Here is a 15,770-nt window from a genome sequence, read left to right on the forward strand (position 1 = left end):
GGTTTTTGTAGTCCTCTTAGACCCGTAATAAGAATTTCTCCACAACAAAGAAGAGTAAATAAAACTGTTATTTCAAAATTTTCATACAGATCAATACACAGACAAGCAGACAATGAAAAGATTTATTTTTCAGACTTCAGATAGTGGACCTTTCAACCACATTGCTATGAAAAAGAAAGCTGTGCACAAAGAGCCGTACCATCCACCAATTAATTTTCTGTGTTTTTGAATTCCACGACTGACAAACGACTACATCTTAGAACAGCTTTTATCTGTGTTCTAAAAATTGCTTGTAACAAAACCATTCTCCCGATACCAGAGATTTAGCAATTTTACTGTTTTACTTGGAAATGCAAAACAGAAAGTACCGAACTTGAGGTGGAAAGTTCATTTTAAGCTAAATTAGTACTAAAGCAGCAGAGCACTTTATGGCATAACCAAACACGCATATCAACAGTTTGTGGAATCAGCCTCTTCTTTCAGCAACAAGAACATTTCAGAGAAATCAGTAAATTTGTCACTGATCCAGTTTCAAGTCTTTGCCCACAAGCATTGAAGTGACTGGGTGCATAGAGGCTCTATGCTCCAGAAATGTCTTTACAGCCAGATCTTGACACTTGTCAAAATTGTAAAGGTCCCTGTAAAAGGAGGAAAAAAAAGAAAAAACCCAACTCATTATTACAAAAATCCTTGAAAATAGTACAATGGGGGTTTTCTCAAGGTTTTACTTTTGCCTTGAAAGCTTCGCATTAAAGTGTATACCGGAAGACTAAGCTTTCTTCTATCCAAAAAGTCAGCAAGTGGAAAGTGACTCTGAAGATAAGTTTGTCCACAGTATACAGAAAATTCTGTATTATATCACTTTGAAACATAACAAATACACGTACAATGTCAAGTATTATACATTCCATTATACTAAAAATGTCAACAGCATGAGCTCCTACAATTTGGACATTACTTTTACCTGAACAAGGGTCGAGTAAACTTCATCCTGCCCTGATCTGTTGCCATTTTTAAAGCCAGAGGAATAGCTTCTTCCCACCTGGACTTGATACAGAGGCGCAGCCATCTGGGGAGAAAAAATAAAATTAAAATTACACTTTTATGTTCATTTGTGATGATTACTTAGCTCACAATTCTTTTCCTGGGCAGTGCTGTGTCACCAGGGGAATGAGATTCTAGCTAAGTTCAACATTAAATATTTAGTGCCTGACTACCACATTACGGAAGTGGACTTTTCTATAAAATAGGAAAAAATTGCTTCAAAGTTTCTCCAAAATGGTCCAATGATCTTCTGCAGCTATGTAACTTTTATATTACAGTAGTGTCCAAATGCATCACTCAGAATTACAGGGCACTTGTCGTATTTGACCAAGTGATTGAAAAAAACAACAAAAAAACCCCCAAACAAAACAACTCCAGCAACTGGCATGTGCTTGTTTGGTTTTAAAAATAAGAAACTGACAAGAACTAGAAACTATACTGTATATTTAAAATATTTAGGTTTTTTAATAAGAAACAAAGAGCTCTAAGTTAGTTAAGGCAGAATAACCATGATTATTGCAAATGTATCTAAGTACATAACAGCAACAAAATATGCAATACTTCAAGATACTTGTTAAGACTGTTTATGTCCTCAAGAATACCTTTTTTTTTTTTTTTTTTTTTAAACAACTGGCATGTCTAAATACAAAGTGCTCTGGTAAGCATGCTTGCACGTGCACTGACAAAAAAACCACCACCACAACAACAAAAATCCCCCCAAACCTACACCAGTTCTGTACAACAGTATGTCTCAGACATTTATGAAGCAGGACACTTTGTTTTATGAAAGCATTTAACAGTAGAAAAATGCCCATACTAGAACTAACCTGAATCTTATTTCAGAATTGTTTATAGCATTGAAGTCATACACTTGCTGCATTCGTTGGACATGTGACACTGGAAGAGGAGCCTGAAAAAGTATATTGCATAGTCAGAACAAGCCAGAGGCACACTTCAAGCCACATACTCCAAAAATAAACAGGTTCATGCAAGAAGACTGATGTTACAAAGGAATTAAAAGTTTACCATGACAAATATTTGTATTTGTTCCTTTCACCTTCTCATAGTATTGGGGAAGGAGCAAGGAATAAACGTTAGCAAATTCCCATATCCAGTATTTTCATTCCATTTTATTTCTAGCTTAACATCAAATGCAGACAAATTTAAGCACCTTACAGTTTTGCTTTTACCTTTCAGTCCAAAATACTCTGTATGTCACTTGTTAGCTGAAGAGCCAGACATAATCAGCGAGGCACGGATGAACATTTTAGTAACTATGTATGGCAAGAGCAGATTATTTTAGCAAGTTTTAGAAGAAAACAGACAACTTAATTCCAAAGCACACTTGCGAGTTCTGTCTGCTTTTATGATACCAAAATCAAGTTACCCCAGGCACACATTTACCTCCAGAAGCAACAGTGCCAGGAACTCAATCAACTGATGAGATGACATATCCTTGAGGTCTGCTGAGCTGAATGAGCCCAAATCACTCTCTTCTGCCTAAAAGAGAATGGTTACTTAAGTTTTTAATAGGTATTTCAAAGCATAATCAGCTATAATTTCTTGTTTGGAAATCCACATTTACTATTGTGTCATTCCACATAAAAAAAAGATACTGATCTGTATTTGTGCAGGATGTTACAAGAAGGGGAAGGGAGGGACTTAAGCTACCGCCTGATGCTTGGTATTCCTCACTTCAATTAACTTGTTTTCTCTCCACTAACATTTTATCTCCACTGCCTTTGTGTTAAAGTGAAAAATCAACTACTTTTTTATGTAAAAAGTAACATTAAGTTAAAGATAACATGCTAAGTACAGTGAAAAGCCACAGAGCTAACAAAAGGAAGGCATGCTGAATTCTCTATTAGTTGTATGAATTCTGTGCTTAAAATTATGAGAAAATTGTGTGGTATTAGTTACTTATTATGATTTTGATAAGAAATGCATACTAGTCCAGTGTAATGTAGGGAAACTATGGCTGATACAATATAATCAGTAATATAGAGATACCTTGGCATTTGTTTTTAAATCAAGCCGTAACATCAGTTTCAAAAAGATTATTCCCAGTTTGTTTATTACACATAACAAAAGCTGGATGTGTGTCTTGTTAAAATACGTACTGCACTTCACATACAGAAGTCATAGCAAATCCACAGAGTCTGTGATAAAAGGCTAGCTTATGAAATGCAAAATCCCTGGCAGCCATGAAAACACTCTCTCTCAGCAAATGATAGATTTCAGAAGAGAATGGCTCACTATACGAAGAGAACTAGCTTTTCAAGATACAGGCACCTCGGTGTTCTTTGACCACTCACTTTGATCCATCGTTGGCTCAAGGCAACACAAGCATTTGCTAGTGTCATATCATACCTGTCAAATATTAAAAACAAAGGATCACACTTCGGAAACACAAAAAGCTCCTGCAATATTTTCACAAGAATGTTTATACGTTATTTTCAAACAGCTCCACATTTGTTCATTGTAGGCTTGAACTCAATATTGCAACAAAATTTTCAGAAGATCTATTAAAACACAATATATTTCAGTTTTAGTTAGAAGCACTTTGTGCATAGGTGATACTATCCTTTGATCCATACACTCCTAAAATGACCAATACTTTTGAGCACATACGCTCACACATTTATTATAGCTTATAGCCAAAAGAAGAATATTGCTGTAACAAACTGCCAGAAAAAAAGAATCTGTCCTGGCAACTTTCAAAGCAAAATTAATTTCTACCAGAATAAAAAAATTGAAAATATTAACAGCTACGCATTTTTCTCCTACATGAATTTCTGCATAGTACTAGGACATTTTCTAATAAAAGGTTTGTGGGAAGACTTTCACCCTGTTTACAAACTGCTTCATGACTGTGTTTGGAAAATCATGTGCAATCTGGAGAAGCAAAAGAGCTATGAAAGAATGCAGCTTACGTAGGCTTCGCTGGTGGCATTCCTGGAGCATAAAACCATGAGTTCCAGTCAACTTTATCAAGAACAGCTACCTAGAAAGCAACACAAATTCTTATTCAGTTTTATATGTTATTTTTAGAGAAAAGCTTATCCTACGAAAACTAGTTTCAATCTTTTTAACATCTCTCCAATTACCCTGGAGAATCCTATACAGATTACTTCAAAACAATATTCCTTTCTAGAAAAAAAAAAAAAAAAAGGCATATTAATGCAAACCTGTATTTGTAAGAGGCCAGACTACATCATATTAAAATCCTGAGATAAATAAGAGAAAGATAAAGAACAGGTCCTTTGAAGAAGGTAATTCCTGAGCTATGCCATAGTTTCACATAATTAAAAGGTTTCAAGCAATTAGTTTTAAATGCTAGCCAACCTTATCCTTGAAGTATGAGTACAAGAACTTCTTCCAGTCCTCCGTTACTATGCTCTTATAAGCAAACTGCTGAATGTAAGCCTTCAAGAAGCCAATGAAGACATCTAGCAGTTAAAAAACAAACTGTTTCAGCATTTGAAATTGAAATAGGAAACAGTAATACATAAAGTCTGACTAACACTTACTTGGTCCTCCAAGAAGTTGTTCAAGGTAAAAAAGCAAAGCAAAGCCTTTCTCATACGGAACAGATGAATAGGCAACATCAGGATCTACTTCACTCAGGTTAGGGATAAGGTTAGTTAGAGGATTTTTATCTCCAAGAGTATTTATCTGTTATAAAGACACAAGAAAATATAATCACTAGGAAAACTAGCACTCTTGCAAATCACTACTAATCCCATTTATAACCCATCCAAAACTAGGGTGGCCTCATTTCAAAGCATTCTTTCTCATTCTCCTTCTTCACATTGTGAATCTGCACAAAACCTATTTACTAATCTGTTTTATCAGTGTCTGATGTATCAAACGGAAAGGTGTTAGGATCAGTCACTCTGTGCTCCAGTTGTCTCAAAGCAGTTAATTGCTGTCATGTCTGTCATAATCATGAGCACCTAATAAAGGGATAAATATAGTTTACTAACAAACTATTTAAACTACTTGATTTAGATGGGTGGTATAAAGAATAAAATCCGAGGAAATACTCATAGTAAACCAGGTAATCTGCATCACCAAACTGAATGAAAGGGCTGGAAATATCACAGGCTGGAAATCTGAAAACTGTAGTTCAACTATGCTACTTAAAACACAAAACTAAACCACCTTCCTAGACTGTAACAGATTAAGAATATGCTAAATTATAATGCAGTACACAGGAAAGAAAAATCAGTTACATGAGGCATTGGAAATTCTGATGGTCATGTTTGCAGATAATTTTGACAAGCTTTCAGCTGCTTGTATGTTAACAGATAATACTGCAATTTAGCCATACCCAGAACAAACAAGAGAGCCTATAAAGATATTCACCCTTACAAAACAGCTTAGAACAGTTCAAAAATCTAGTCTGAGTATATTAAAACTATTACCTTGGGAAGAGATCATATATCTTGGAATCAAAGTTGTTCATCCTCTAATAAAAAAAGTCTTAGAAAAGCTGACTAGACAAGTCTTATTTGTAGGTAACACAACAAATCAGCTTTATTTTATTTAGGTATAGGCTTAAACATGAAGTTATCACAACTTTAAAAATATTTACCGTGTTCTGCAGTTCCCTCCAACCTCCCAGGGCCTGAAAGTGCCTGAACTGCTCACCAAACAACTGACCACCAATCCTGCGTTCCAGGTATACAGTATGTCCCTCATTCAACCTGGAAATACATTGATAAAGTCAGCAGTTTGGTAAAATGAATTTAGTTGGTCTCTTTACAGATTAACTATAAAATATGATTTGCATTGCATTGAACATCACACCTACCAAAAATGCTCCCATGTTTTGTTTGTTACCAAGTTTCCTGTCCAGCTGTGAGAGATTTCATGAGCAATAACCTAAACCACAGAAAACAATGACAGATCTACTATTTAGACTCCTCTGAAAAATGAACATCAAATCCCAACAGAAAAAAAAAAAAATCCTAATGGAATCTCATTTCCTGCATTACATCCCCAAAGCCAGTTAGCATTCACAGCTCTGTAAACTTATCCATAAGAATTTTATTTAGAGGACTAACACTATGCTACTAAACCTTCTCCAGGAATAATTTTGAATGGCCAGCCTGCAAGTCATAGAGTCACACTGATCAGCAAAAATAATTCCTCTGGTAGTACAGTGCAGGTTTATGAAGTCACATTTCAGAATGCTGGACCCATGCCAAGTGACAGGCTAGTACTACTTTCCCCACCTAAGCAACTTCTGCAGTGCTGAGATGTTCTCAAATATCAAATAGTAAGAAAACAGTCACCCCCAGAAGGATAATGAAGCATGATATATTAAAAAGTATCCATGTCAAATATTTCAGTACTATTGGGATAAGACAACATTATTTTTATTTTTAGCAGTGTATCAGTCTAGTAGAAAGACGTGAGATAAAACTGCATCCAGAATACTCAACCTTCCAGAAAAAACAAAATTTATTCAAATCATACTCATGATTTCTGCTTCAAAAGAAAGCTGTACACAGTGTGAGTTCTAGTGCATACAGACATACAGTGAAAGAAGTTCTCTACGAACAACTTCACTGAGATCAACTCAGTTGTGGGTTTTAAACATATCTATACACAGGACAGGACAAAAGATACTGACCAGCTTACTTCAGTCAGCCCCCTAGGCAGACAGACACCCATGTTGTTTTCATCTCTTTGTTATACAAATAGATGTGTCTCCAGTTTTCTAAAGTTTACTTTAAACTAAAACTCACTTTATAGGACTTCTTGAGTTACTGCCATAACTTTTAATTCCCCCAATGAAAAAAAGACCAAGTTTTCAGGTATCTATTACAAAAAGTTAAGACACAACTTCAAGTTGCATTCTACTTGAAGACATGAACCTATTTTGCACTTACATTTGACAGAGATCGATCACCTGCCTAAAAAATAAAAAGACAAGGGAATTGTCAGTTCAAGTAAACATCAATATATACTACTTAATGCAGTTTCATGGATGATCCCTACCTGCCTCACTGCAAAGCAGGCAGCAACATTTACAGTTCTTGCTAAAGGGAAGGTTAATCCAATTTAATTATCCAATAATCCAGTGATTAATATTCATCACTTGATGGATAAGCAAGCCCTAAGCAAAAGCTGACTTTTGTCAGTGTTACACTTACCAATAGTGTTGGAGTTACAAAAGTAAGACAAGGATTCTCCATACCACCATAAGGAAAAGAAGGTGGCAAGACTAACAAATCATACTGCCCCCACACATAGGGTCCTGCTAAATCTTCTGCTATTTTCAGCATAGCTTCAGCCTGAAACAAGAATTCACATTAGTTTCTAACATGACTTCTGACTACAAACACCGAACAAGTAATAAGCTACGGATCCTGTACTTCGTTCTGTTTCATCTTGGCATGTCCCACATGCAAAATGAGTACAAGACCGAATCAATATTTATTTTCAGTAGTAGTTTTGTGTTCCAACAGAACAGCAGCATTTTTTGGGGTGGGAGGTAGAGAAAGCACAGCTATACGTGAACAAAACACTGAACTACAGTCTGTTCCTTTTCCAATACTATGTTAAACAAAGTTAGTTTACAAAAGATTTTTTTGTTAATTACCCACCTCAGCAAATTCATAGGCTGACTTATCCACTAGTTCCTTTTCAGCCCACACCAGTGTCCTTGGGCCAATCTTTCTGTTGAAAGTAAAAATGCCACTAAGACACGATGAGCCAGAAATAATTCTATGGGAAACTAATACAGAGAGCACATGTTTAACTGCTCACAAGTACACCTTGTTGCTGAATCTTTGTCACTTTTTCCTCTCCACTACTAAAGTAAATTTTAGAAAACAAAACAAAGCACACATATCCACTCTTCGGGACACGTAAATAGAACGTACATTTCTGCAAAGCCGTAATATAAAAGCACTGTTATGGGTTAGATTAACACATCCTTGTGCAGATGAGCAAGGAGGCTGAAGCTATAATTTTCTGCCTCTTGTATATGATGAGGCTCATCTGTTACCTGAGGAAAAAGATACTATTCCCAGAACTAGAAAAAGCTCTTAGCGGTTCCAATCAATTTCAAATTCTTCACGGTATTTACTTAACTTACAGCAAAAGTATACTCTATAGAGAAAACGATGCAAGAGTGAATCAAGATACAAGCAGTTTGTTAACACACTGGTTCACTGAAAGACCTTTTAAAACTAGAAACAAGACCAAGAAACAAAAAGAATAACTTAAGTTTTATTATGATTATTAATATATATACTTGGTGCAGATGCACTCACCTGCTTTCTAAAGCTCCAACCACTAAAGCAATCAAGTAGCAAGGTATGGGAACCTAGTGGAGAATGTGAGAAAAAAAAGAAATCTTATTTGCAATGTGAGCTATCAACACAACTGATTCAAAGAAAAACAAAGGTATGTAAATGAAGAAGTGTGCGTATTTCCTCCACAGTTTCCTGCCTTATATTATAACAAAGGCATTGTTTTCTCTCCCCTAATGGTATTTCTTTATCTACAAGTAGTACTTGTTTCACAAATGTTTCATGTAAAGGCCACAAAATTGTAAGTAGCATCTCTGAAAAAAAATCTGCCTACAAAAATGTCACTAGTTCAGCTACTGGTCAAAAAGAAAATCAGTTTTCCATATTCACTCCAGTTCCATTAAATTTTATGGAAGAGAAGTTAAGAGATACTGCTCAGATAAAGGGCAGTTGTATCACACAGAAAGATGCAGGAAGAGCTTTATTGAATTCAGGTAAACAAGAATATTTATGGATACAAAAGAGTCAGCAATATATATATATATTTTATTTCTAAATTTGGAATTACAATAAATTCTAAATATTTGTTATTTTAATGAAAAATATTCCAAAATGACAGTATCTTTATAGAGAAATGCTTCATCCCAGTGCTCTGGGGAAAAAAGGGGTTAATACAGCTGTCCCTGTAAAAGTTCCATTTTATCTGACTAAACAATATTAAATATGTAACACTTTAAATCATAATTACTTGAAGACAACATTTCAGAAAAATTTTGTTCTACTAGTATCCCCAAACCATTACAATATAATTAAAATACCCATATAATATGTGTTTTAATTTAACATATTAACCCACAGAATATATTCTTGAAAAGATTTAAGTCCACTGACTTGTGTTATAGACAAGTTATTAAGACTGTCAATATAGCCCTACGTTTTGATGCCCAATTTGTTAACCTGAAATTCTGAAATTACTTCAAATTTCAGTGGCTCTTGGGTTATAAATTCATTTTTACAGAGGCTGCTCACCACTATGCTTCTTACCAGCTTGGCCACGCAGGAACAAAAAAAGTAGCTCTGGGTGAGCTCAGCACACATGCATACCCCAGAGTGTGATGCATTTTCCTTTTTTGTTTAGGAAACACATGCCTTTTTAAAAAAAATTAGTCTCATGATTTTGTATGTTAGACAATGCATATGTCTTTTTGTGATGCATTTGTCTTTTTTCATTGATTTATTTTGTGTTTAATGCATTCTGACTTCTTTTGTTGAATGAAACACATGCCTTTTCTAACAAATTATTTTAACAGCTTTCTATATTAGAAAGGGTAGTACAATTTCAACTAAACTAAATGTTATTCCTTGTACAGGTCCACCAAACTTACCAACAGTGTATTTCCAGATAACATACAGCTCTGGATACATACAACATAGAAGCCTTATGCACTAGACCAAGAGCAGCAAATGTTTTGGCTTCACAGAGAAGGCAGAACACCACACACAGAGCTCACAGATAAGGTCACAATTACTTTCCTCTCTCCCTCCCCTATCGCCTCTCTCAGGTTTCACACAGCAGCCAAATCAACCCAACAGCTGCTGCAGTTCAGAGTAGGTTTCCCTCTTCTCTGCCAGTCACACAATGCCATCCCTCCTTGCAGTCATTCGGTCCCCTCAGCAGCCCCGATCAGGTCCCTAAAACAATTTCTTTTTAAAATTTAAGTTAATTTTATCTGCTTGTTCAGCAAAATGTACTTGGTTCACCAAGGGACCCCATAAACATCAGAACTGTAACCCAAGAAGCTGTAAAACAAAAATGCCACAACAGTAAATTGAGATTGCCACTTTAGGAGCAGTGGTATCATTAAACTAGCTGCACCACTTAATAAAACTTCACAGTCAGAATGGTAATCTCTAATTAGCTAGAGATAGTTTCCATAAAACCCAAAGTTGTCACCTTTAAATAAAAATAAAAAAATATGTTGTCAGAATTTGCCTAACTTCAAGTTACAAATCGATTCCAATGCTCAGCTTCACTGCTGAGATCCTGGTAAACTTAAAATCTGCAGGACCTGTTTTCCAAAACTCACTCTCATGTTATTCAAGTCCATGCATTACTTCCCAAGAATCAGCGCAGACAGAAAGGGTTTTGACAGTACTAGCTTTCAGTATACTAAACATCTTCAAAACTCGAATTTGGCTTTTCGGGGAATGCCAAAACAACTAGTAAACATCACCTGCTCTGGGTGACTTTCCAGAGCTGGGAGATTCATAATACCTCATATTTCTATAGTGGCAAAGATCCATTGTAAGTCACATGATTTAGCAATGACATCAAAACCCTATCTGAAGTGACCATGAACTGCACGAGTTCTGAATAAGACCTTAAGCATCTTTACTAGCCTGGAGCACTTACATCCTGACTGAAACGGTATATCTTCCGACTGCTGTCCTCTGGGTCGGGCACCTCTCCATCACGATTAGCACTCATAAGAGCCACCAGCTCTTTAGGAACAGATATCTGAAACAGAAATTTTGGTTACCCAACCATGAGGAACTCAGGTGGCACACATGATTATACAATATACTAGAAGCAGCAACAGCAAAGAGAGTAGCCCAGATTTATTCTGTTAACTCCTCTCTACCAAGCAGAATATAAGGCATATAGAAAATTTTGTCTTAAAGCTGGCAATATTTCATTAACCAGAAAAATTACCTCTGACAGAAGTTAAAAGTTTCACTTTCTTCATACTCCTGAACTGTAATGTCATATTGCACATCTTGCTTTTTGCTTTCTTATAACAATCAGACTATTTTATACCAGGACTGCAAAGATCCCTTAACTATGTACCAGTATATATTACTTAAGGCATATATGAGAGTAATTTCAAGTACTACAACACTGTTTGTTGCTTACTGACAGCTTTTCCTGATTTAAGAAGATATTTCTTTCTACCACAGCACTTTTTTCCTTTTTTTGAAATAAAGATACATGTGAATGAAAAAGGAGATGATATATACGTAAGAAAACGGTAAAGCTAGGGAAGTGCCACAGGGAACATGGCTCTTACATTAAGATTACAGTTGTCATTCTCTGTTTTTATTTTAGGCCACATGCTGGCAGCTACAAAAAACTACAATTCACCCATCGTGTGTCTTTAGACACACATGACTTAGGTTCATCTACCTCTGCATAGTAGGTCAGTTTCACAGCAGGTGTGTCTTGGCATGGAAAGATGGCTCTGCAGTGGATAGCCTGGAGGGGATAAAAAAAACCCAACAACAGCTAAACTAACAATCTTTCTAATGCAGAGACATTGATAATGCAGATATATAGAAATAAATCAAACATAATATATTGGGCATCTATACAGCTCATCCAGAGAATTAATTACCTACAAACAAACACTTCCTATCACATAGCATATAGTAGTTTTCATCGTTAAGGCTTCTCTAAACGAAATAACAGTAAGTAAGACAGATCAATAGCCACATGTATTGATTGCAGAGGACTGCATGTTCTTCAACAAGAACACTAGAGAGGGTAAAGCAGATCTGGAATGATTAAATTGCAAATATATAATAAAATCTCAGCCATGTCCTGACTTATTAACTGCTTTCATTTAAGACCTTTGACACTCACAACAAGTTATGGGCTACTGTACTTTTTCCCATGTCAGCCTTCCTCTCCAACTCTCTGGAAACCAAGGGGTATTACAGCAGTATGTCAATGAGTTTGAAAAAAAAAGATATTTTAAAATCCACTCAACCTGACACTGGCTGAAGAGAAACGGGTGTTGCTTTCCAGAAGTTTGCTCTGGAGTGAACCATTGGAGAGCTGAAGACTTCGGAGAGCTTTCAAAAGAGATTTCAACAATTGCTTCTTGTCCCCTGTGTAATAAAGAATACAGTCAGACTGTTTTGACACAACTCCCAACCACTACTGAAACTCTTCCACAAAGATTCTGAAGAACAGGTCTGCAGCACTGTCCAAAATCATTAAAATTAAGAACAAGTAGCACATTAAAAACAACCTCTCCCTTTAAATTATGATAGTGAAAATTAGCCAGTTTAGTTTAATTTTAACGTCCCAAGACACTTCTATTATTTTCTTTACTAAGCAGAAATTTTTCCTCTCCTCTCTGCAAGGCGAACATGGACTTTAACCAATTTGGATGAGCTATGTACATCTAGTTTTGTCCCAACTATCTAATGCTGTACACATAAGTATAAAAAAACCTCACTGCAATAAGCAAACAAAAAAGTCTATAAAGCCTATAAAAGAACATACATGTTTCAATAACATAGGATTTGTGTATTCTGTAAATGAAATTCAGATTTTGCAGCTGATGCTATGTTCTGTAAGTATGATCCTTAAGCAGAAAAACATACATCGATACTGAAAACAGTAATCCTGAGAAACCCTGTTAACAGTAGGGTTAACAAGAAAAATAAAAATCATTCACATTTTAATTCAGGGATTCAGAACAGGTCTAAAGTAAAAACTAACAGTTTTGTGCAAGACAGGTATCAGCTCTCTAACAAGACAACACACACAAACCTGACATTCATACTTTTTATTTTTTAAAACCATTATCATAACCATCACTGACACCAAAAGCACACAGAAGTACTTGCTTCTGTTATGGGAAAGTTCCAGGTTACACATGCAACTCTCCGGAATTAACAATCCAAGCATAAAACAGAACAAACTTCAGCTGATCAGAGGAACCGGACACTAGATAAGCTGACTAGGTATATGTATCTGGTTTATAACCAGTATTCCAAAGTACATACTTGACAAGAAAAAGAGAAAATAATTTATATTACTGTTAAGGCACATTGCTTAGTGAACAGTCAGGCTTTCAGCTGTAACTCCTACCCTTTCCTATCACAGTTTTATTGATATTTTCATGGGGGACTGTATCTCACGCAAGACTATAAATTCTTACGATCACAACTCATAAGTCCCTCTTTGTAGCTTTTTTCTTACAAGGAAATTAGCAATAAAAAGAAAAGCTGAATGTCAAACAAAAACTGGCCTATGTTTCTGCTGTAGCCTGTTTGTACTTAATTTGATCAGTTTCATATCAGATCATGAGCGTCTCCCTAGAAAGGGCAGCTATTGTATGACATTCTTTTCCACATTGTATGTTTCTAAATTGCACTAATTCAGAGAACAATGACAACAAAAAATAAGTAGAAACCAGACATGAGTTTGTAGAGGTAGTAAACTTCTGAAAACAAAACAATCAGAACCAACTTAGTATACAATTTTATTTATATAAAGGAACTTCCTTATACAACCACAGCTTGCAGGTTGGGCACATGCCATACCATGCAGTTACAACATACAAATTGCCAAGAAATTTACTGTAATTTGTCAACAACTTTTTAGTTTTGCAACTGAGAAGGTAGACTATGATAGTTCATTCTTCATCATGCTGTTAAAACTCAAGTTTCAGTTTTTAGGGATTCGGGCCTAGCATAGTCAATACAATAAAAAATTTATTATTTGAAAACATGTTTCTATATAATCAGAGTCGTAACCTGCAGTTCTAGAGAAATGCAGGATCAACTCTTGTATGAAAGAAAGGCAAACAGGGCCTGTAACTTGGTATGTGCCATACTGTAGCAATTCTGAACATGACAAAATTCAGGTAGTCGAAGCAGAAAGAATATTACTGACAAGCAGCACTGGAAAAATTGTAATGCATTACACATCATTCCACTATTTTCTTTAGCAAGTCATTTTGTACATGGTGTAAGCCCTTGGGACCCGTACAAAGACTCCCAGAGTTGTGGCTGTCTAATGAAAGCCAAATACTAAATTTATCTACATGATCATGCCAAATAAATGCATCACCCTAAATTTATGAAGTGTTTGCAAGCTTTACACAACGATCCTACAGGCACATAAGCACTTTACACAGTGCATTTTGGAAACCACTTAAAGGAACAGGGAAAAATGCATACCTTCTTAGTTCAAAAGGAAGTGTGATTTCCAGGGGGGTCCCCTTGAAACTGTGCTTTTGTCCAAAACCAAATTTTGCATCCTGTCCATTTACGGTCACTTTAAATATCTGTAGGTCTTTTGTATCCAAGACCTGTAATGAAGCAAATATTACATACCCGTTAAATAGTGCAATAATGAATGTAGCACTCATAAAATCTTAAACACAAGTGTCTCTGAAGGAAGAAGTATTTACTAAGCAAAAACAGGAAAAACTGACTGAGCACTAGGAACCAGCGTTTTAAGAGAGCAGCACTCAAATTAGAAAACTGGAGGGCAAAGAGGATGATAACCAACTTCTGACCGTGGAAGTGGAAAACAGGAGTTTACCAAGGTAACTAGAAGGGACTTCCCAGTGCTGCTATGAAATGAGAAGGATAGAAAAGGCCCTGCCAGTGTTTCCACCCAGAACTACCCATTAAGAATCTAGACTTCCATGCAATGGAAGGTGAGTTAAATAACGCAGCATGACTGAAGTGTTACTCTTTTATTATTAACAGGATGGTTTGGGGGTTTTCTATAAGATGTGCCGACCAAATCGATTTTATGGAGCCAGCATGCAAAAAGCCCACAACCCCCAAACTTCACTTTGCATGTTAAGCAAAGCTGATGAAGTTTATACGTGTACTTGCGTAGCTAACCGAGAAAGTAGCTGGCATAATAAAACACAGACGTGAAAAAGCCGTAAGCGCAGTTTTCCAATGGCTCATTCCCATCTTTTCGGCAACAGGCTCTTCGCCATTTTAAGGGGAACGAATGCATCGCTGCCCTTCCCTTGCACGACGCGCCGGCTGCAGGCGCGGCAAGCGGGAGGCCCGGGCGGCGCGGTGTGAGGAGCGCGCAGGGGCCGCGGGCGCGCCCGACCGGCCGGCGGCTCCAGCCCGGCAGGCGGCAGGACCGGCGGGTCCCGGGGGTGAGGTGGCCGCCAGCGGCGGCAGGGAAGGAGGGACCGGGGCGACGGCCGAGGGGAGGCACCGCCGAGGCGGCCCCGAGCGGCACGGCCCCCGCACCCCGCCGCTCCCCCTCCGACGGGCGCCCCGGAGCGGCCCCTCACGGGCCGCCGCCTTCCCCGCCGCGGACTGCGCGGGGGTCGCGCCTCCCCCCCGCCCCGCCGTTACCAGGCAGCGCTGCGCCTCGCGCTCGGCGCGCGCGGTGAGGGCCGCCGTGCCCCGCAGCGCCTGCGCGCCGAAGTCCACGCGGCAGCGCAGGTAGAGGTGGCGCGTGAGGCAGCAGGAGGGCGACGCGAAGGAGCTGGGGTCCGCCGCCATCGCTCGCGCGCCGTCTGCCCCGAGCCGCGCGACCGCGGGCAGCACCGGGGCCGCCCCGCCTAGTGCGGGAGGGGTCCCCGCGCTAGGGCCTCTGGGAGGCGTAGTCCCGCCCTCCGCGGGAAGCGCGAGGGCAGCGCGCGGAGAACTACGAGGCCCGCGGCGCATCGCGGGAGGAGGCGG

The 15,770-nt window shown here is 38.0% G+C and overlaps 1 protein-coding gene across 1 annotated transcript; it reads right to left on the minus strand.

Annotated features, from left to right (window-relative positions):
* Nucleotides 1–108: 108 nt before the first annotated feature.
* On the minus strand, nucleotides 109–15,770 carry LTA4H (leukotriene A4 hydrolase). The gene is made up of 19 exons (XM_080392645.1): nucleotides 15,441–15,770; nucleotides 14,286–14,416; nucleotides 12,080–12,200; nucleotides 11,497–11,565; nucleotides 10,726–10,830; nucleotides 8,334–8,386; nucleotides 7,662–7,734; nucleotides 7,209–7,349; nucleotides 6,945–6,968; nucleotides 5,861–5,931; nucleotides 5,642–5,753; nucleotides 4,575–4,719; nucleotides 4,390–4,493; nucleotides 3,978–4,048; nucleotides 3,360–3,414; nucleotides 2,449–2,544; nucleotides 1,872–1,954; nucleotides 965–1,069; nucleotides 109–638 (listed from the first exon to the last, which is right to left on the minus strand). Exons 1-19 carry the CDS (start codon nucleotides 15,753–15,755, stop codon nucleotides 518–520), a joined length of 1,995 nt encoding a protein of 664 aa, XP_080248771.1. The 5' UTR covers nucleotides 15,756–15,770; the 3' UTR covers nucleotides 109–517.

Source organism: Falco punctatus, assembly GCF_963210335.1.
Source record: "Falco punctatus genome assembly, chromosome: 6".
In the NCBI taxonomy this organism is placed as follows: domain Eukaryota; kingdom Metazoa; phylum Chordata; class Aves; order Falconiformes; family Falconidae; genus Falco; species Falco punctatus.

Bases quoted from the DNA above. Each gene is read 5' to 3' on its own strand.
- LTA4H (XM_080392645.1), bottom strand. From the start codon at position 15,755: ATGCGCCGCGGGCCTCGTAGTTCTCCGCGCGCTGCCCTCGCGCTTCCC. The intron at 4,049-4,389 runs GTTGGCTAGCAT...GTTGCTTTCTAG, and splicing joins ACTCATACTTCAAGGATAAG to GTAGCTGTTCTTGATAAAGT. The intron at 1,955-2,448 runs GTAAATGTGTGC...ATACTTTTTCAG, and splicing joins TGGCACTGTTGCTTCTGGAG to GCTCCTCTTCCAGTGTCACA.